General features: G+C 34.7%; 1 protein-coding gene across 9 annotated transcripts in view; it reads left to right on the forward strand.

Annotated features, from left to right (window-relative positions):
* Positions 1-23,637, forward strand: part of ATP9B (ATPase phospholipid transporting 9B (putative)) — a 509,413-nt gene that overhangs the window by 222,290 nt on the left and 263,486 nt on the right. For 8 of the 9 annotated variants that reach the window (XM_069095002.1, XM_069095000.1, XM_069094996.1 and 5 more), the window contains one exon: positions 17,844-17,919. The exons of the other annotated variant lie outside the window; for it this stretch is intronic. In XM_069095002.1, coding sequence (XP_068951103.1) covers positions 17,844-17,919 — 76 coding nt within the window. The remainder of the gene's footprint in view (positions 1-17,843; positions 17,920-23,637) is intronic. 9 annotated transcript variants of the gene reach the window in all.

The raw sequence follows: 23,637 nt of genomic DNA on the forward strand, positions 1-23,637 counted from the left end.
AATCACAAGAACTTTCTCAAAACCAAAAAATGTTAAGGTTGGCAAAGTAATTAATTGGCCTTAAGGTTGCAAAGACTGCATGTCAACCTATAGAGGGAACAAGAGTAGGATCTATAGATAGAAGGTTGTAGTTAGTAATGTCTAGCGTCAGTACTGGTCATCTGTGTCCCTGATGATGTCTTTTTTCAGCAAGCTTCAGGGCAATCTAAAACTCTGTTGCTTAGAGTAGAGATTCTAGGCCTATATCTATGATGTTAGGTAATTGAAAAATATTCAGAAAGGAAAACACAAGGCAATTTCCTATTTAGTATGGTCTTCATTCCTCAGCAGGAATATAGGTGCAGTTAGATGGTGCAGTGGAGAGGGTCCTAGACCTATAGCCAGGAAAAGTCATCTTCCTGAGTTCAAAACTGTTCTCAGATACTTTCTAGCTGTGTGATCCCTGGGCAGGTCACTGAACCCTGCTTGCATGTAAAGCCAATCATGAGCAGCTATCCTGAGGACTGCTGCTGTGAATAACTTTAAGGTTTTAATCACATAGTATAATGAATTCTATTCAGCAATAAGCTAAGGCATAACATGCAAGAAACTAAAGGATAACATTCATAATAATCTAACATGACTTATTACTGAGGTGGCCCACATAGTCTTAAATAAAACATATCATTCAGTATATCTTATAGTTATCTTTAAGATATAACAGAAAGTAAAAACACCATCCAACCCTAGTTCACAGTAAGTTACAAATCTCATCAGTCAATACAGAATATCCAAGTAAAGTCCGCATTTATCTTAACTTGAGGCTGACTTTCAAACCCTGCTGCTTTTCCTCCACAGGCCACTCCTCCTCCACAGACTGACTGCTCCCAACTCTTGCCTGGATTCACACACAAGCAGCTGTCTGCTCCTGTTCCATATCTCCGCTTACAGGGACTGCTCCACTCCAAGTTCTTCACTGTTTCTGTTTCTAGGAAAACAAAACTTAACAGGGCTACAACAATGTTTACATACATTACCGCCACTATTATCTTAATTCATGTTATGTCTGAGAAACCAGTATAGAACAACAGCTAGGACTTCCATATGAGAAATCAGTACAGAACAACAGACAGACTTCTGTCTGAGAAATCAAAACAGACCAACAGACAGGACTTGAGTCTGAGAAATTAGCACAGACAGACAAACAGAGCACTGACATCAAAAATATTCTGTTTCTCAGTTCTGCTTGCTCCCAGCTTTGCTCATGCTCTTATCTGCTCCTTCCTGTTCTACCCTTTTTTTAGCTTCTCCCACTGTGGGCTCCCATGTGATTACATTTGGCCTATTCAAGGGGCAGTGGAGATCTTCAGATTCCCTCAAGCCTATTTAGGGCAGGGAAGGTCTTCAAACTCCCTTAGGCCTATTAAGGGCAATATAATGCATACAGTTTCCAATCACAGACTCTTGATTCAGTCAAAGGTGAGGTTCAATCTTGATTAGTTGAAACTCAGTTCAGAAAAACAGCAAAAAAAAAAATCCTATTTCGCTTGTCATTACATTGCTTCAGTTTGTGATCTGTAAAATGAGCTTGAGAAGGTAATGGCAAATCATTCCAACATCTTTGCCAAGAAAACCCCTATATACCTAGTTCCTTCACCTTATTCTTATATAAAATGGAGTCAAGGGCCTTCACCATGTTGGTGGTCCTTCTTTGGACATTTTCTAACTTATCAGTGTCCTTAAACCATGATGTTTAGAACTGAACATCAGACTCTAGATGAGGTCTAGTAAGAATAGAGTACAAGAGAACTGTCACTTCCATGTTTCTGGAACCCAAATTCTCTGCTGACCTCCAGTCTCACATCTCTAACTGCCTTTTGGACATCTCAAATTGAATGTTTAATAGATGTCTTAAACTCAACATTTCCAAAACTGAACTTACTATCTGTCTCATCACCGTTTACCCCAAATATTCCCCTCCTCCTAGCTTTCTTGTTACTGTTGTGGTTACCACTGTCCTCTCAGTTTTTCAGACATGCAGCTTCTATGTCATCCTCAAGTCTTCCCTCCTCTCTCTTACCTTCCATATTTAATCATTTTCAAAGTTCTGTTGATTCTACCTTGGTAACATCTTTCACTTATCACTCCTTATTTCCTCTGATACTCACCTCACACCTTGATTTCTTCTGTAGCCTAAAATTTCTCCCAGCCTAAAATCTCTCCACTACAGTCATCCTTCACTCAGTTGTCAAATTGATCTTTCTAAAGAGTAGGTCTTATCATTTTATTCTCTTATTTCATAAACTCTAGTGGCTTCCATTTTTTCCAGGATCAAATATTAAATGCTCTGTTTAACCTTTAAAACCCTTCATAAATTGGTTTCTTCCTACCTCTTTTCAGTTCATTACATTTTACCCTCCTTAGACTGCTCCTCAGTTCAGGGATGTTGGTCTCCTTACTGTTCCTTGCATAAAATTCTCTTATCTTCTTACTTTGTACATTTTTACTGGCTATTCACCAGATCTAGAACTTTCTTTCCCTTCATTTCTACCTCCTGGATTCCTTCACATTTCAACTAAAATCCCACCATCTGCAAGAAACCTTTACCAATCCTTCCTAATTTCTCTCTACTTGTATTGTTTCTCTGAGACTATATCCAATTTATGCTGTATATATCTTGTTTATGCATAGTTTGTAGATTGTATCCTCCTTAATGAAACTAAGTAGTTTGAGAGCAGGACTGATTTTTGTTTGTTGTTTTTGCCTTTTTTTATATCACTAGCACTTAACACAGTGCCTAGCACATGTTAAGCACTTAATAAATGATGTTCACTTGACTTCTTCACCCCCTAATCTACACTTTAAATATGATATCGAAAAGGATTTTTACTTCTTCTATTTAACTTTAAATTCAAATTTAAATGCAAATTTGTTACTGATTACTCAACTACTATTTGGAAATTTGTTAAGAAAATGTGATAAAGACAAATGAATATTGGATTTATAGTCAGTGCAGCAGTAATTTTGTGTCTCACTTCAAAATTTATTAGCTCTAACCATGAGCAAGTTATACTTTGTAATCCTCTGTTTCTGCATCAGTACAAGTAAAGCCATGCAAGAGCAGCTTTCCAGAGGACTGCTACTGTGAACAGCTTTCAGGGTTCTGATTACATAGTTTAGTGAACACTCTATTTATTCATTAACAAATCAGAGCAAAACAAATGTTATAGCTTATCACAGAAAATCAAAATACAGAATTCACAATGACTTATCACTAAAATGGCCACATAGTTTTCACCAAAGTGGTCACAATAGTTTTCAACAAAGTACAGTCATTTAGTAACTCAATCATTCAATCATCCTTAAGGGTCACAAAATACAATAGTCAAAGTGCTCCACTCATGGGGCACACTAAGTTATAAATCAGTCTCTATTCATTCATCAGTCACTACTCAGTAACCTCTTAAGGGATGGTGGAAAATGCCATGTCATCCACCTCTAGGTCACAGTAAATCATAATCTTCTCAGTCAGTACACAATATCCAAATAAAGTCTTCTTTCAGCTTGACTTGAGGCTGGCTCTAAGCTTTTATGCTTCCTCTTCCATAATCCCAGCTCCAACTGTCACCTGGGTTCAAAGGCAGGCAGCTCCCAGTTCCTTGTCCAACTCCTTGTCCAGTTCCCATTCCACATTGAAACTCACAGTGTCCAGTCCACCTCAAGTTCTTCACAGTTCCTGTTTCTGAGAAGACAAAGCTTAACAGAGCTACAATAATATTCATCCACATTGCCGGCACCATCATCAGTTCACTGTCTGCCTGTGAAATCATCTCAGACCCACCAACAAGTTCTGAGAACTCAACACACATCATCAACATAGAAATCAACACAGACACACAAACAAGGTCCAAGAGGTCAGCACAAATCATCAGTAAAGTCCCAGGACCTTCAGAACCCTCCTCCAGGACTTCTGTAAACAGGCAACCAGAAAATCCTCTTTCAGGGCTTCCAGTAAGGTCCCAGGGCTTCTGTACAAAGTATCACAAACAAACATCAACAGACAGAACAGAAGAGTTCCAGGATACCACAAGTATTCTCCTTCTTGACTCTGCCACCACAAGAGTCTTCTCAGTTCCAGCTGTCTCTAGCCCTGGGGCTTTACTTATATAGTCATTAGCTCCTCCCCAGGAGTTTGCAAGTTCTAGGGTTCACAAGTTGTGGAGTTCACACATTGTTTCTTAACAGACTGAAGGTTAACTATTGAATTAAGGTGTTAATTCAATAGCTGAAAAAAGGTATGAACTACTTCTGTGCTTGCCATTACAGTAAATTAGGGATCAGTAGTAAACAGTGCATAGAGTCTAACTTCAAACATTAGCTTTTATTACCATTTTATTGTCATCCTTTTTCACTGAATAATGAATCTAGCATTTTAATGACACTTAAAATTTTTAGTATGACTGCTGGTATTCTATCGGTTTTTTTGCCCTCTCTTTGGGCTGTTAACAGAGTGAAGTTTCTGTCCCTACTTAGTCAAGTTTTAACCCAGTAATAATTTTAATAGCTTAGAACTACACTAATACTTTTTGGGACATTTATTGTATATTTATTGTATACTATCTGTTGCACATGATACAAAATTGTTCCCGCTTTCTGTTGTTAAATTCATACCAGAAGACACTGTGAGTGGGAAAGATGTTTAAATACTTATGAGATAAAGTAAATATGGAGTAAAGAATCATACTTTCTGTATGTAGGTTAAATTTTTTTAATAAGAGTTGGTGAACTTGTTCCCATTTACGTGAGGTCATTAAGCAAAAACTGATTGACTACTTATCAGGTATGTCTTGCAGAGGAAATTTTATTTTATTTTTTTTTGCTTTTTGGAGGGCAGTTGGGGTCAAGTGACTTGCCCAAGGTCACATGGCTACTAAGTGTTAAAGTGTCTGAGGCAGATTTGAACTCAGGTCCTCTTGACTCCAAGGGCCTGTGCTTTGTTCACTGTGCCACCTAGCTGCCCCCCCCCATTCAGAATCAGAAGATTTTTCAACAAAATTTACTGTGTATCAGATGAATTTTTACTTCTTTTTTTAAATAAAATTTTATTCTAGTCAACCCCAAAGATCACAACATATTTTAACTGAGGGTTGGTATTTAAGCTTAAAACTTTACACTAATTTCCTTCTCCAGTGTCTCGTTCAGGCATGGCTATGATAATGTGTTATATCAAAAGCTATGCCAAAATATAAACTTTGGTATAAAGTACCCAGTTACAATCTGTTGTGGTATATATCTAGTGATCATTTCTTGTTGTTTGTCTGTTGTTTTTGAAGAGGACCAGGACATCAGGGAGGTGATGTCATGTCATGCAAGTGAATTGGATTTAAGTGAGGAAGACCTGTCAAAGTCACCAGCCTCACTTTCTCCCCCAGAGCCATCTGGGTCCATTGGCAAGATATATATCAGCACAACTGGAGATGGCCCTGGATACAGTGGGAGACCTTGGCCTTTTTAAGACTACAGTCTTTATTAGCAAGTATCGGTTGGACTGAGTATATATCTAGTTATGATCAATTATAAGTTTACCTTCAAAGTACAACTTAATCATTTTCTGATATACTTATTGTTGTGGGTTTTTTTTTTTGCAAGTGTGATATATTTTTTCACCATGACACCTCTTGAAAACTGATAAATCATAGATAAGTTGCATTGTATTGGTGGTAGGAGGAAGTAGTCACATTGAAAAAAATCACAGATCAGTGAAATAAAGTTGGGAAGGAATGGCTCTTAAATAAATTAGTAATGTAATTAAATCTCAGTAGAGCACTTGTAGGCTGTGCTATAAAAATTATTGATAGTCACATGTGCTTTGAAACTTAGGTGAGACAGTTTAGGTACTGAAATACCAAATGGTCATTGCCATAAAATGTTTTCTCTCATATCAATAGCCATATAGCTTATAAGAGCAGACTATTACCTCTTTTTACTATATCCACTCGACCGTTAAACTAGATATGAAAAGAAACTGAATTCAAAGTTTGTGTGGGCAAATAAGTTTAATAGACTGGGACATATTTATAAAGTTTTGGTGGCTTTTAAATTCTTTGTCAGTCAAGCAATCCACAGATATTTATTAACCACTTATTGCCTACCAGGTACTGTACTGGGGATACAAAGTGAAGTAAAACATAGGATCCCTCTTGTCAAAGAGTTCACATTCTAACAGGGTGCACAATATGCTAACATCTATATATCAGCAAGATGCATACAGTGTACATAAGAAGTAATCTTAGGGGGGAAGATATTAAGGTGGTAGGGAGAACTAGAATCTTAACCTTCTGCAAGTAAGATTTGAAGGAAGCCAAGAGATAAAGACAAGAAAGAATGGCATTGCAGGAATTAAGGATAACCAGTGAAAAGGGGAATGTAGAGTCTTGTGCTAAATAATAGCAAGGAGACCAGTTTGGATTAGCAAGGAGGTTAGATGAATCTCAGGTTGCATGGAGAAGAGAAAGGGTTAAGAACATTGTGAAGATAAGAAGCAGCTAGGGTATAAAATCCTTTAAATGCCAAACAGCATTTTATATTTTTTCCCCCAGTAGCAGTAGGGAACTACTCAAATTTATTGAGTAGAAGGAGGGGAGGGTGATGAGGTAAAACCTAAGCTTTAAGAAAATCACTTTGGCAGATAAGTGGAAGATGCATTGGAGTGGGAGAAACTTGAGGCAGGGAGACTGACCAGATGACTGTTTTGATGATCCAAGAATGACGTGATGGGGGAGTTTGGGTGGGGGTGGGTAGACCTGCCCTGAGATGTTTATTATGTGAGTGAATAAAAGGGACTCCATACAAGAGATAGTGTGAAGTTTGAAAGAAGACTAGGCAACAGAATGTGGATTGTGTATAGAAAAAGAGTCAGAAATCATGCCAAAATTGTAAACTTTGCTGACTGAAAAGGTGATGATATCATTGATAGTAATAAGAAAGTTGAGAGGAAGGGAAGATTTAAAGGGAAGGGATCATAGTATCTTTTGTATTTCATGCACTTTGTCAGTTGCTTTTTACAAATATCTTACTTGATCCTCAGAACAACCCTGCAAGATAGGTGCTATATTTATTCTAATTTTATAGTTATGGACACTAAGGCAAAAAGAGGTTACATGACTTAGCCAAGGTCACACAGATAAGTGTCTGAGTCAGGATTTGAATTCCGGTCTTCTTGATTCTAGGCCTGTGCTCCATCTGCTGTGCCACCTTACTTCCTCAGAAGAGGTGGAAGATAATGAGTTTTGGACACGTTGAGTTTAAGATGTTTAGGGGATATCAGTTTAGAGGTATCCCACAGACGGTTGGTGATGAGACTGGAGATCAGAAGAGAAGTTAGGGCTGAGAGTTGATGAGATCACAAAGTTAGATAATACAGAGCACAGGTTCTTAATCTTTTTTGTCATGGACCTGTTTAGCAGTCTGGTGAAGCCTATGGACCATTGCTCAGTATGAGGTTTTAAAATGCATAAAATAAAATAAGTAAAATTACAAAGGAAACAAATTATATTTAAAAAGTTACCAAAACATCTTTTAAAAAACATTCCTACACCTTGGGTTAGGGACCAGGAGTATAAAGGAAGAAAAGGATCCAGAACAGAACTTTGGGTGGCACCCCCAGTTAGAGAGATTGACCTTTATGAAAAACTAGTAAAGGAAAATGAGAGTGGTGAGAAAGCAGGAGGAGAACCAAGAGAAAACAGTGTCATGAAAACCTAGAGAAAGGATAGATTATCCAGGAGAAGAGGGTGATCATCAATGTCAGTGGCTTTAGAAGATGTATCTGTATAGGGCATTATATGTATATGCAAGATTGTAACAATATTACCTAGTTCTGAACAGTTCCTAGAAAGATATCATGTGGACTAATGATGTCAAACATGAAGTATTCATAGAGAGCTGTCCTTAAAACAAGGAAGACCTGAATTCAGATGTCACCTCTGAAACCTGTCAGTGAGACTATAGATAAATCTCAGTGCTTTAGGCAGCTAACAAAAAGACTGTAAGTTACCAAGGGGGGAGGTACCAACTTTTATTTTTAGAAGAATTTTCCTTACCAGGGAGAACCCCTAAGTCTAATCCATATCTATATCCTATCATTATTGTAATTAATATGAAGTAACTTGTGTTTAGACCTATCAATCATTTTAGAGCAACAATATTAAAACTTTGAGTTTTAAAGTTTAGGTTTAAAATTTTATCTTTATTCCTATTTTTAACACCATTGCTTTCCATTTAGACTTTTTATAATGCATTTTCTGCTGTAAATTCTTTTTAAGCCATAGCACAGCTATGTTGTTTACGTCTTTCCCAATCAAAATACTCTCCTTTCAAATAGCAGATCTCTATTGTTTGCTAAGTAGTGTAAATTATTGAGAAAACAGCTTGAAATGCTAACATTTAGCATTTTCTCCCTTAGCAGATTTTATTTTTTTGAAACTTATAACATTAAGTAAAAGGAAACCTAAAGAAGTTATTTAGAGATAATTTCTTTTCTACCTTCCAGTCTTTATTTTGTACTATATGTGATTGGTAAAGAACCCTCATCCACAGTAATTTTCTTGATATTAGAAAAATGTTTCATGTTTAAAATCACATCATTACTATTTCCATATTGAAAGAAAACTGCATAGTTATTGTGTTTTCATCAGCATCTAATTGTGCCTTAGAAGTATAAAAAAAAAATGGATAAATGCCTATAGAAAAGTAATGAGAGAACCAACTTGAATGTCTAAAACTAAATTGCACAGAACCTTTTATTTTTAAATCAGAAGACATAAAAATCTTACTTTTCAGTGTCTTTGCTGCTTCTTAAATTTTATGACATGAAGGAAAAGGAAATACCACAATATAGCCCTTTCTCATAAATTTATAAAATTCTTGTGTTACAAGAAAATCTAAGAAAACATATTTTAGGTTCCTAAAATATGATACATTTTAGTTTACTAAGATGACAAGACGTGTGCTGGAACAAAAGTTAAAATTGGGTAACCACAATTAAAATAGGCTTTGCATTGTAGCCAGTATTGTGTAGTTATACTATTGTATAGCTAAAATCACAGTATTGCATTGTTGAAATTGTCCTCAGAATTCATCTAGAATCCCCATTCCTGAACAGTAGTCTCTGAGGGTTTTCTGTATTGGCAAATCTTCCTGAGATAATCCATTCTACTTTGGGATGTCTCTAATTTTCAGGAAGTTTTTTACTTATATGGAGCAGAAATCTTCAATTTCCATTAGTTTTTTTTTTTCCTTAGGTCTGCCCTCTGGGGCCGAGAAAAACAGATTTAATCCCCTTTTCGTACTTCATCAATTAATTGAAGATAAATATCATAGCATACTTTTTCTCCCACTTCTATCCCCCTTTCGCCTTAATTCTTTTGCCTGTTCAAGTTAAACATCCATAGTTTTCTCAACTTTTTTTTGGCCACTAGTCTTACTTTATACATGTTTCATTTGTTATTCACACCCAGTGTTCAGAAGTTTTTACTGATTTCCAGTTGACTACCAAATAACCTAAGAACCCAGTATCATTTTTGTACACACATCAAATTTGCAGATGACACAGTGATAGAAAGTATAACTAACCCATATAAGAAAGTCTGGTTCTGAAAATATCTTGAATAGTTTAGAAGTTTAGACCAAGTATATAATAAGATGAAACTTAGTAGGAAAAAAATTGTTTGGGTTTAAAAATTAGCCTTCCAAGTACAAGTCGAGGGAGAGTTGGTTAAATATCACTTCATCTGAAAGGAATCTTGGGGTTTTAATTGCCTGCAAGTTTAGAATAATTCAGTAGCGTTATATAGACAATGATACTGCTAGGTCTAAGACTAGTAGAGCTTATTAATCAGTCAGCAAGTATTTATTGAGTGACTCTTGTATTCCAGATACAGTCCTGAATGAATACTTTGGATAGAAAGACAAAGAAATAAGCTCTTCTCAAGAGGCTGACATTCTCTTAGATTAGACAGCATGTACATATATAAGTCAAGTTGAGTATTTATTAAGTGCTTACATTCAAATAGGAAAAAAACAACACATGAAAGTGTTGGAGGTTGAGGATAGAGGAGTGTCTGAGTAAAGCCTAGGAGGAAATGAATAACTGACTCACCTATGCACTTTCCTTAAAATAGGCAATAATAATTGAGGCAAAACAAAATAATTATAAAATTATAAAATAATTTTTAAATTAATAAATGATACTTATAATTTCTAAATTAATTTTTTTTATAAAATATAATTAAAACTATAAAATGATTTCCTAAAAATTGTCTTTTCTTGCAGTTGACAACCAATCAAAATAAATTATGACCAGAATAAATTCATAGAAAATAAATACAAAGTAAATAAATACAGGATAACAGGAAAGTTTTGTGTAGTACATGGCATTTAATGTGCAATTAAAAAAATTATTTTTAGTTTTCAACATTCATTTCCACAAGATTTTGTGTTTCAGATTTTCTCCCCGCCCTCCCTCCCTGAGACCGTACTCAATCTGATATCAACTATACATATACATTCATATTAAGCATATTTTCACATTAGTCATGTTGTAAAGAAGAATTAGAACCAATGGGATGAACTATGACAAAGAAGAAACAAACAAAAAAAGAGCAAATAGTATGCTTTGATCCACCTTTAGATGCCATCGTTCTTTTTCTGGATATAGATAGCATTTTCCATCATGAGGCTTTTGGAGTTGTCTTAGATCCTTGCATTGCTGAGAAGAGCTAAGTCTATCAAAGCTAGTCATTGCACAGTGTTGCTGTTACTATGTACAATATTCTCTCAAGATGCTCACTTCACTCAGCATCAGTTCATGTAAGTCTTTCCAGGTTTTTCTGAAGTCGACCTGCTCATCATTTCTTATGGAATAGTATATATATATATTTATATATATTTGTCATCTCTCTGTAATGGATAGCATTTTTCTATCAGTCCTTTTGAATCACAGATAGTTATTGCATTGATGATAGTGCTTATAGCTTTTGAAGTTGTTTGTTTTCAGAGTGTTTTTATTGTATAAATTGTGTTACTGGTACTACTCATTTCATTCACCATCAGTTTATTCTTCAGAACTGTTCATTTTCATAATATTAGTGATATAGTCTCAGTTGTTCATCTGGTTCTACTCACTTCACTCTCTATCATGTCATAAATTTTTCTATGTCTTTTTGGGATAGTTTATTTCCATATTTCCTACAGCACAATAGTATTCTTTTGCATTTATATGGAGGAGACAGGTAGGTGTGGCATCAAGGTTACCTGTAAAGGGTTGAACTTGTGAGAAAAAAGGCCACCTCTGCATCAGGGACTATAGTAAAGGAGGTGAGATTGGGAGATACTGTCAAGGATTTTTAAGTTTTAGAGAAGGAGAGATCATGAAGCTTATTATAAATGATCTCTTTTCTCAGTAAAGCATAAGATGTAATGACATTGTTGTTAAGTCATTCTGTCTTGTCTGATTCTTCATGACCCAGTGGACCACAGCACACCAGGCCCTTCTATTCTCCACTATCTCTCAAAGTCTGTCCAAGTTTATGTTCATTGTTTCCATGACACTATCCATCTCATCCTCTGCTGTCTCCTTTTTCTTTTGTGTTCAGTCTTTCCCATCATCAGGGTCTTTTCCAATGAATCCCATCTTCTTCTTATGTGGCCAGAGTATTTGAACTTCAGTATTTGACCTTCCAGTGAATAGCTTGAATTAATTTAAGTTTTGACTAATTTTATCTTCTTGCTGTCCAAGGGACTATCAGAACATTTTTCCAGCACCACAATTTGAAAATCAGCATTTTGAAATTTGGCTATGATATTCCTTGGCATTTTTGATTTGGGATCTTTTTCAGGAAATGATTGGTAGATTCTTTTGATGACTATTTTACCCTCTGTTTCTAGGACCTCATGGCAGTTTTCCTTGATGATTTCTTGAAAGATTATCTCTAGGCTCTTTTCCTGACCATGACTTTCAGATAGATTAGTAATTTTTAAGTTGTCTCTCTTAGATATATTTTCCAGGTCAGTTGTTTTACCAGTAAGGTATTCTACATTTTCTTCTATTTTTTCATTCTTTTGTTTTTGTTTGATTGATTCATGATATCTTATAGAGTCATTAGCTTCTACTTGCCCAATTCTAATTTTTAACAAATTGTTTTTTTCAATTAAATTTTGTACTTCCTTTTCCATTTGGCCCATTTTGCTTTTTAACGAATTCTTTTCTTCAGTGAGTTTTTGTGCCTCCTTTTCCACTTGCCCAATTCTACTTTTTAAGGAGTTATTTTCTTCAGTGTACTTTTTTTCTATTTGACCATGGAGGACTTGTTTTTTTACAGTCAATTTTTGTCCTTCCTGTCTCAGACTTTTTACTCTCTTGCATACCTCTCATTTCTTTTCCCAGTTTTTCTTCTGCCTCTCTTATTTGACTTTTAAAATCCTTCCTGAGCTCTTCCAAGATGGCTGTTTGGACTTGAGACTAGTTCATATTCACCTTTGAGGTTTCAGGTGTGGGTATATTGACAATGTTGTCCTCTTCTGAATTTGTACCTGGCTCTCACTGTCCCTATGATAAGAATCTGTGGTCATTATCTGTTTTTGCTTTTTGCTAATGGTGTTTGCCTATTTCCTGACTTTTAAAGTTGAACTCTCTTGCTGGAGCACAGGAGACTTTGACCCAGGCTTCTAGTGCTGTGAACCTGGTCACTGGCTTTGTGTTCTGGAGCCTCAGGTGCTGGCAGTTGGAAGATGTAGGGTTCGGGCAAATGATCTGGTGCTGAGCTGGGGTCAGCAACACTGATGCTCTCTGGGTGGGGATGGGGAATCTGGCTCCTGGAGGACACCTGCTCAACTGGGCTTCTTGAAAGCAGTGAAAGGTTTGGCTGCTGGAGGAAGCCTGTCAGCCTGGAGCTACTCCTTCTGGAGTTGTACTTCCTGGAGTTGTGCTGTAGTATCAGGGAGTTTGGCTGCAGGAGGATGCCTGCCCACTGGTGCATGTTTTGGTTTTCCAAGCTGGTGTCTACCAGTTTCCTTGCCTGTGCTAAAACACTCAGGTGTCCTGATGTTGGCTCTTGCCTCCTCTACCACCCTGGGGCTTAGGATTTCCCCCCAGTTTGCTGAGATGTGACTTGCTGGCTCACCTCCTGTCCTGTCCTGCTCCCCCTCCACCAGAACAAGAGGGGCCTTTCATGTTAATCCTCCAAGCTTTCCAGGCTACAAGACTGTTGCACCCTGTCTTTCTGCTGCCTCCACTGTTCTAGTTTTTTTTTTCCCGGACGTGATGTTTTCTAGGCCTTCAGAGGTCAATAAGGGAAAATGAGAATGATTTACATCTTATTCCATCTTTGCTCCTATAAGTCCCCTGATTCTCCACTTCATATTCTTAAGGGATATATTTAGGTCATAGCCGCTTGGTCTGATGGTTTTCCCTACTTTCTTCAATTTATTCTGAATTTTGCAATAAGAAGCTCATGATCAGAGCCACAGTGGACTTCAGGTCTTGTTTTCACTGACTGTATAGAGCTTCTCCACCTTTGCCTGCAAAGTATTTAATCAATGTGATAGCATGTTGACCATCTGGTGACATTTATGTGTAGTATTGCCTTTTTGGTTGTAGAAAAAGTATTATGAACAGCAAAATTTCTCAACAAAACTATTAGTCTCTGCCTTGCTTCATTTTGTACTCCAAGGCCAAACTTGCCTCTTATTCCAATTATGTTTTGATTTCCTATTTTAGCATTCCAGTTCCCTATAATGAGTATGAAATCTTTTTTTTTTTTTTTGGTGTTCTTTCTATATGTTGTAGGTCTTCATAGAACTGATCCACTTTGACCTGTTTGGCATCAGTGGTTGGTGCATAGACTTGTATTACTGTGATGTCCAACAGTTTATTTTGGATTTGAACAGATATCATTCTGTCATTTTTGAGATTATACCCCAGTACTGCTTTTCTCAACCTTTTATTGACTATCAGGGCTATTCCATTTTTTTTTCCTAAGGGATTCTTGCCCAACAGTAGTATATGTAATTTTACTTGCTTAAAAATAATTATGCATCACAGATAGATGATCACCTATTAGATAAAAAACATAACTGCAGAGAGTCCTTGGAATGGATAGATGGATGGATTGGATGGAATGGATGATTTACTCTGGGTCTCCTGTTTAGTTTCTGCTGTTCAGTTTTGTGAAAGTTATCTTTTAACTCTGTCACCAGCTGGATATCACCTGCAAATAGTTTAGTAGATCTCACCATCTATAGGAATTTTCTTTGGAATTTGAAATCTCTGCTAGATCTTTTCTATCTCACTGGACAGTACTGAAGCATATACCTTCCTATTTTATTATGATGAGAACATCTTTGAATAATTTATGTCTATTATCAAGTAGTCTTGAATGATTTGAACAGGATAGGTCCTTTTTAGAGGAAAACCTTAAAGGCAGTAATTTGCTCTATTGAATCAAAAACTTTTTATTTATAATCAAAAACAGCAAAGAGAAAAGGGTCTTTTTTTTCCTACATATTTTTTTGTTGTTTACATGATGGTAAAGATGGTAGTCCATTGTAAAATTATCCTCCAAAAAGTTTGCATATTCCCTGATAGTACTCTAATTTAGTGCATTGTATATGTATATAAATAACTCTCAAAACTGTTGTATAGGTGAACTGTAGGTTTAGTTTTTTCTTTTTGCTCAAATAGCTCTCTTGCTCTCTATTATAATTAAGAAGCCTTTAATAATAGTGTTATAAACTTAATATTATACTATAATAATTCTAAAACTTGTATAGATACTATGTTATTTTTCAGTACCTACATTTCCCTATCAATCCTTTCTCCCTACCTCCTCCCAGAAATCCATGCCTTAGAACAAAAACTAAAAAAGAGAGAGAATATAAAATGAGGAAATTCAACACATCATTAAACTCTCAAATTATCTATGGCTTTCCATACTCATATTCCCCTTATCCTACAAAGAATGGAGGGTACACTTTCCTGTAGCTTAATTTTTCTAGAGTAAGGTTGCTTATTATAATTTCTTAGCATTCAGTTTTGAATTTTTGTTGTAATTTCATTTATATGATTGAATATCATTGTGTATATTGTTTTTCTATTTCTGCTTACTTTGTTGTGCATCAATTCACATAGCCTTTCAATGTGTTCCTGTATTCACCGTGTTCTACTAGTGCCATTTTACCTTCTATTAGCATTTGAAACTGTAATATGATCATTCAGGCATGGTGGCTCTATTGTCCTTGATAGTGAAAATATTTTGTTATTAAAAAATCTTTGCAGATCTTTTTCATTTTTCTTCTGTTTGTTTCCCTCCTTCCACTGCTACCCTTAGTCATCCTCAGGATGGCATTGCTTAGTTTCTCCTAGGTCTCTCACCAGATTTTCTTTAAACTAAATTTACCCTCCACTTCTTCTCTATGCCTTATGAGATTATATTGTACATAAATTTCCAACATCCTTTTCCTTAAGTTTTTTGTAAACAGGCTTTGTTGGTGTTTTTCTATATCACTTATGCCTTTGGCTTCCATCTTTCTACTTGACAAGGTAGTCATATTTTCTAACTAAGGAAGCTTTTTAGACTCTTGGTTTCCTTTTTATGGCAATTATTTTACATAGGGTAGATTATTGTATATTATTTATCTTGATATCATTTCTGCTGTCTATATTCATTATCAGTAACTCATTTAATTCAGGATTCAGGCATTTCAGTTACATTTTCTCATCTTTTCGTCTTATTCTGCTCTTTGTACTAACACATCTGTACTCTCCTGATTCTAGAGTAGCTTCCACATCAACAATGATTATTTTTGTATTTGTTAAACTATAATTAATTTTATATTTGTGATATATGTCTTATGTCCAATGCTTATCAACTTTTTTCACAAGTAAAGCATTCATGGTGTATGCAGATTATATTGTCTACAAACATTTGACTTCTCTTATTTCTCCTTCTTAACTTATACTTTGATATACTGAACGTTCCAAAGCTTGTTCCCACTTCCTCTTTCAACACATCAAATATCAAAGTTCATGTTGATTTAATTTGGATGTCCTTATGAAGTTTCTTATTGAATATCTCTTCATCCTTTGCAACCAGTGTTGGTTCATTAGCTGCAGTTTTTTTTTTTTCATAGGGTCTTTTACAAAATATTTATTATGAAGACCTCATAATATTCCATGTTACTCAAGCTTTGAAAAAGTAGGAAAATGGTACATCTTGTAAAATATTAGATGAGCTAGTATTATTTCTTGGCAGATTTCTAGGATGTATAATTATAGAATTAGATATAGAAGGCACCTTTAGAGTCTTACCTAGTCATTCAAATAATAGATCTAGAGCTTTCAGGACATTCAGATGCTGTCTAGTACATCTCTTTCCTTTTGCAGGTTTATGTCTATTTTCTGACTCTGAATCCTTACATTTTTTTCATTTTCACTACATTTGTCATTTCTATAATTAATCAAGCATTATTTATTATGTCTCTCCTATATGCCAGGCACAGAAAATACAAATGAGAATGAAACAATCTTTACTAATTTGACTAATTTTCTAACAAGGGAAAATAAGTACATATAAGTACTGATTATTAAGTGAATGATGTGTGAGTATGTTTATAAACAATATAATGTCTTCAATAAGAATAAGTTGTAGAAAATGAAGCTTATTTTTCTGGATTTGTAGATCAGGAAGGCAAAACAAATAAATTTTGAAGTTATCTTGTAAGTGTTATGAAGGATAAGAAAGGAAGGTCATTTTCCTTCTTGCCTGTGTCAAGGAAACCCTCTGATCTAAAACCTTCATGAAGACTCTGACTAATGTGACAAACCTGGTATCAGGAATAAACATGTCTGTCTTCAGGGGGAAAAGCTTACTTGTAAATAACAACTATTTTCATAGACCATATTGATGATATGTTTGTGTGTATATACACAGATACCTATTTTTGTTGTGGATCTGTGATCTCATTGTAGGAAACTGCTAGTGAGGAGATTCTCTCAAAGTACAGATTGGCAACTACAGTGAAATTTTTACTTATAGAGAATTGACTGAATCAAGACAGATTAAGTAATTCTTGTAGGGTCACACAGTCAACATATAAGGTGGGAAAAGTCTTCCCAGCTTGTATCCACGATTCCACACTGTTTCTGTATAGTTACTGATGTAAAAAAAAATAAAATTGAGTAAAATACAAGTTATATTTATTAATTTTTGAGGGGCAGTTACAAAGCTTAATAGCATAATGGAAGTACTATCTTTAAGAAGGCATACAGCCTTGTTAATTACTATTGTAGAATTTTCTGATAATGCCTGCAAAAGGATTTTTCTGCCATATATTCTTAATTTGAAACACATATTTTTATCTGTCTATTTCCATAAACATTGTCCATTTATCAGTGACTGAACTTTGTGCCCAGTGGGTGCTAAATAAATGTTTAAATGAATGCCTTGTGATTAAATTATATCTATGCTGAATATTTCACATGGTTTTCAGAGAATATGATTTAACAAAATGAATTCTTTAGAATTCCCTTTTTAATATATTATCCTTTGTAAAACCTGTATTATTAATATTGCAACACTATTATAACTTATGAAGTCTTTTAATATTTCATAAGAAAATATAAAAAATTATTTCTCTAGTTTCTTTATTTCTTTCATCCCTGATAGTTTTATCTTACTACATTTTTCCTATCCCAGAATGCTGCTTTTAAAATTTGCTCAACTTTTATTCTATTTAATGACCATGTCCTTGGCACATTATATATTCATCTAGCATAAAATCACTTATTTGAAATTTTTTTTTAACAGGAAGATAGTGATCCACCCATTCATGAAAGTCTCAGCATAGAAAATACATTATGGGCAAGCACGGTTGTTGCTTCAGGTGAGAAATATTTTGTGCATTTACATTTGAATTCACATACAGAGATGGTACAACAAAGGTGAAAGTGTGTATGGGAGTGGGAGAGACTTTGATTAGTATGTCTCCTGCCATTCTGTAAGACTTCATGCCATACTGCATATTACTTCGCTGCTGTTTGCCTACTTCTTGAAAATGTAATATAGCTGAATCTGTTGTCTTGTCAGTTTTTATTAAAAGGTCAGCTTTGTTTTTGATGGCAGCAAGTATAGTGTCAGTCACCTAGACTCCAGACTTCTCAAACTTTTCTGACCCCTTTATTGCTTCTTAAACTGTGGGTCACAACCCCACAGTTTAAGAAGCATTAGAGAGCACTCCATAAATGTTAGTTGGTGATTCTAATTGCCTATTAGTAATTTGATCAACTTCAGTTGCTTCTCAGCAGTCTAGGGTGATAATATTGCATTATTTTGTGTTTACCATTTAACATTAATTTTCTCAAAACATAAGTTTTTGTGTGTCATAAACCTACTTGTGAATTTAGAATGCTTTCCTAATGCTTATTGCATCAAATTTAAAACCCTCACATTAGTATTCCAACTCTACACCTAGTCATCTTGATATTTTTTATACTCCCCCAAACTTCAATTCTTATTAGAGCAATTTCTTTTCTATCTCCTACATATAGTATTTTTCTATGTACTTTTGCTCATACTGATCTAAGACTTTTCTCATTTTTCTTCTTTATCATCTTCTACATGAATTTTTGTTTAATTAATATCACCTCATATGTCTTAAATTGAGAGAGACCTCACTGGATCCAACCTCATTTTGTAAATGGGGAAACTGAGGTTCGTAGTGCTTGACTGACTTCCCTAAGGTCTCACAGATAATAAGTTAAGAGGGCTGATGTTTGAACTCATTCCTATAACAAGTTCAGTGCTCTTTATCAAACTATATCAAACTGATTTTTCTTGTCTTAATTTCAAGGTCAATAATAGAATGCATAAATTTGGAGATTTTAGTGAAACCTCTCATTAGTGAGCTTATTACACTTATAGATTTTGATGGTGATTAGGAAATCTCTCAAGCCAGAGTTGTAAAACATGAAGCCCTGCATGTGATAGAAAAAATTGAAATGTAATTATGAAGTATTTTACAAAATAAATAAAAATACAGTAGAATACAATGTTAATATGTGGTTTTCTAAGTCAGTGTGTGACTCACATGGTCCCCCTTTCTATTTGCGTTTGACTCTTCTGCCTAAATAATTTATTTTAAATATTATAAATTTTATTTTCTCCCTAATAAAGACATAAACTAGAAAAATTGCATGCAAGCTTATTTGTCAGCAAATATATATTTTTAAATATATGTGCATCCTTTCTATGAGAGCAAGTTATTGGATGTTTCCTCCAAGAAACATTTAAAACCTGGAATTTGACATGAAGAACATGCTACCTAAAGCTGGATTCAGGTTTGTTTTGTTTCATTTTATGACCTTATCAGGTAGCCCAATGTTGAATTCTGAGTAAAACAAAAAGTGAGAATTGAGGATGTATTTTACAAAGTTTTTCAGTCGTAAAAATCACCTTTCTTCTTGCACTGGTGGGTTTGTTTGTTTGTTTTTTTGCAGGGGGGATCTGTGTCAGTGTCTTTGTGTGTGTTTCTGTATCTGTGTACAACAGGAATATTTTATAAGCAAGCATTTCCTAATCTGTCTCCCTTTAGATAACACTTTTTATTAGTTAGAGCATATCCATAGAAATTCTTATTTGATGTATAGAAAAATTATGTATAATGGATGGAATTGGTATTCTTTTCCCCATTTTAGAAGTAAAATCAGAGATGTTTTAAGTTTCTTACCTAAGGTGATACAGCTATTCAATAGGACAGATAAAACTAGAATTCTAGTACCATGAGATAAAATTTGAACTATCCTCAAGTCAAATTACATAGACTACAATAGGTAAATAGATGATATAGTGGATAGTGTTCTGGACTTGTAATTCAGTAGACCTGAGTTCAAATCCTACTTCAGATGTTTACTTAGCTGTATGATCCTCGGCAAATCAGCCTCTTTTACCCTTAGTTTCCTCATGTACAAAATGAAGGTGATAATAGCCCCTACTTACAGGGTTATTATGAGAATCAAATGAGATAAAATATGTAAATCACTTTGTAAATCTTAAACTGCTAGTTATTATTGTTGTTATTTTTATTATTACTGTTATTATTATTATAGACTATTCCCCCTAACCTAAATTTCTGGAAAAGCTGAGTTTCTCTATACTTCAGTATGAAGGGACGATGGGATACAAATTGCAAAGCTACAGTCACCTGGAATTATAATACAGATGTCTGCCACGAACAGCTGTTTTATATTGGAACAAATGTTTGCAGATGAAAATGTGCACAGATATGGAGAAACAAAGATAAAAAAAATTCTTCTTGCCTAACCAATATGGAGATTATTTTCTTTTAAGTTCATCCAGTTGGTATACCAGTTGATAGCAGAGGTATATCTCATTTAAGGCAATTTCTGTACTCCTACTTAGTATTCTGGCATAACAGTAAAGTTGAACCTCCTGGGAGCCTTTCAGTTCTATTAATGATGAATTATCTCATAAGGGTTTGGCATACTGTCATATACTGATAGATACTCTCCTCTGTATGCATTCATGGAGAGAAATCATTGAGCATTTTCATTGAGTCCTTAGTGAAGTAACTAGCTGAACAGGGATGAGGATTAAGTGAGACAGCAGTCATACCCATGAGTTTCCCTTTCTGACTCTTAAGGCTATCTTTCCATACTTGGTGAGTAGACTTTGGAGTGTTGAGTAGTTCTATTTCACTGGAACAGATTAAAAATCATTTCTTTGAAAGAAAGCTGGAAAGGTACATTGTAGTCAGTTTTTTAAGAGCTTTGAATGCCAAGCTAAGGAGTTTGACTTTAATTCTTAGATGATAGGAACTCACTGAAGGGTTGTTTTTGTGTTCCATGATCAGAGTAGTGCCTTAGGAATATAATTCAGATAGTTGGATGAAGAATGGCCACAGTACTGATGGGAAAGGAAATAATAGATTTGATATATGGTATCTTAAATAACATTCCTCCATGTAATATATTTTAGAAGTGATGCTGAGTGTTTCACAGTTCTAGAGGGATATAGGTAACAAATTCTACTTTCTGCAAAACTGGAAAACCAATCCCTCTTTATTAGCTTACATGCCCCATATTGGCACATAAATTACATTATTAGTGATGCACTTTGTCAGCTTCCTTATACACAGGCCTGTTATCTTAACTTTCTTACCAGAAAGCATCACAAATCCAGAGCCAAAAGGTGAGAAAACCAGTGATCCTTCTCAATATTTGCCATTTATATGGTTATACATTTTATACAATTGGCATTCACAGCTTCTATCTAAAAAACCTTAAAACCTTTAAACATTAAAAAAAAAAATCTGTCAGCTGTGGAGCAAAAAGAGTATTCCAGAAAATCTCAGAGCTATAAAGTGCAACTAATTATTGATTTAGTAATAATTGAATAAGCGACTCAAAAATGTTATAACATTTACCTTGCCTTTATTGGCCAAGTTTTTAACTCAGTTCTGCATTTATGGCATGGTTACAGCCTAAAAATATACATAATGGACTTAAATATATTGAGAACATATCCAGTGTCTGCATAGAAAGCTGTATTCTCTGGAAAGCAAAACTGCTACTAATATTATCAAAATCATATAGTACATGACATTTTTACAGGAAATAATTCAGTCTTATTATGGTTTTGCTAATCCTTTAATTCATTATCATCTTTTTTTTTTGCTTTATTTTTTGGAGTGCAGTTGGGGTTAAGTGACTTGCCCAAAGTCACACGTCTAGTAAGTGTGTCAAGTGTCTGAGGGCCTCCTGACTCCAGGGCTGGTGCTCTATTCACTGTGCCACCTAGCCACCCTATCATCTTTCTCAAATGGCAGTAAATATGCCTTTTAAGTTAAAAGAGAAACGAATGTAAAAATCACTTGTTATACATAGATGACATCCAACAGCATGACTGTACCAAAAAACATATTGAACACTATTTCATATCCTGGGATTTTTCTCCAGGGAAATTATTATATCATTTGGTCTCAATAATGTATGCACCAAGGAAAGACAGAAACTGAAACTTGAATCAGTGATCAATTTTTCTGTGAAGAAAGACACTACCTATACATAAATTTGTCTCCTCCAAGCAAGATATGTCTAATATAAAGCTATCAGGGGAAAGCTCTGACTAAATACTTTAATGAATTTACTGATATCCTTAAATCTAAATAGAAAGTACTCATTTAAAGCAATTAATACTTAGCCAATATCAGTCTTAATATACACTTTTGAAAATGTAAAATGGATAATAGTAGATTTACAAAGTATTCTAGTAATTACTCATACAATAGTAACAAAACAGAGGGTTCATCAACGCAAGACAGCTGTAGAAAGATTGGCACTTCCTCCCTAAAAGATAGGGGAAAGAGCAGAGGAAGACAAGAAGTATTTATTAAGCACCTACTATATACCAGAAACTTTGCTAAGTGTTTTACAAATATTACCTCATTTGATCCTCACAACCACCCTGTGAGGAAAGTTGCTGTTACGAACCTCTTTTTTACAGTTGAGGGAACTGAGGAAGGTGGAGTTTTAAGTTATTTGCCTGATGTACACACATTTATTAAGTGTCCAAGACTGAATTTGATTCTTAAGTCCCAGCCCAGTACTTTTTAATTGCACCACCTAACTGACCGAAAAAAGACAAGAATTGGTAGACATTCTTGGAGCATGTGATAAACAAGTCAAAAATATACAGAAATGCTTTAAGAACAAATGGCTATCACTTTATTGTGCAGTATTTACATGATAACAGGTATATGGCATTGTATTGTCACATGTAATCAAAAGTCTTTTTTATCCAGATAGAACACAATAAATCCAGATAGAACACAATGGTTAAAATCTAGTACTAGAATTAAAATATCTTTTATGGATAGCCTCTCCATAAACTCAGGTAACTTAACAAACGTTTAACATATGGCTGAGTTCTAGGAATATCTTTATAAAAATTGAGATTTATGATATAATTTAAGTGCCAGGTGATCACAATCAGAAATATAGGATTAACTTTAAAGAGATTGAATTTTGTGATCTACAAAGACTTTTTAAGAATTGTACCTCACACTTAACACCCACACAAAATAACTGGCCATGTAACCTTGAGCAAGTTACTTAACCCCAATTGCTTAAAAAAAAAAAAGAATTGTACCTCACAGTATTATACAAAAAATGTGTTACATACCTAGCAAGTTATAACTTGGTGCTTAGAATATTATGGTTATTAGAATTAAACATCAGACTTTTGCTATCTGCCATGGACTAACAGAAAACAAATTCCCAGATTTCAAAAAATAGAACTGAAATTATCCTTGAAAACTCAGCAAGTTAACTACTCTGATACTGGGGGATTATCACTAACATGACTTGCCCACAGTCACATGAATGTAATACTTTTGACCAAGAAAAACTTATGAACAATATTTTTTTAAATAAATGTTGCCTTGCCAATAGTTGTAATCTCTAAACCATATGGAACAAAAAGATTTCAAAATCTAGAGACCTAGAAGAGAAATCAAAATTATGTGGGTACCAGCTAAGGTACCAGTAATCATGTCTACTACTCGATGTTACCAATGACACTTTGA

The sequence above is a fragment of the Petaurus breviceps genome, unplaced genomic scaffold (assembly GCF_028583685.1).
Source record: "Petaurus breviceps papuanus isolate PSGF00001 unplaced genomic scaffold, PetGlider_PUasm1.0 224, whole genome shotgun sequence".
Taxonomy (NCBI): Eukaryota; Metazoa; Chordata; class Mammalia; order Diprotodontia; family Petauridae; genus Petaurus; species Petaurus breviceps.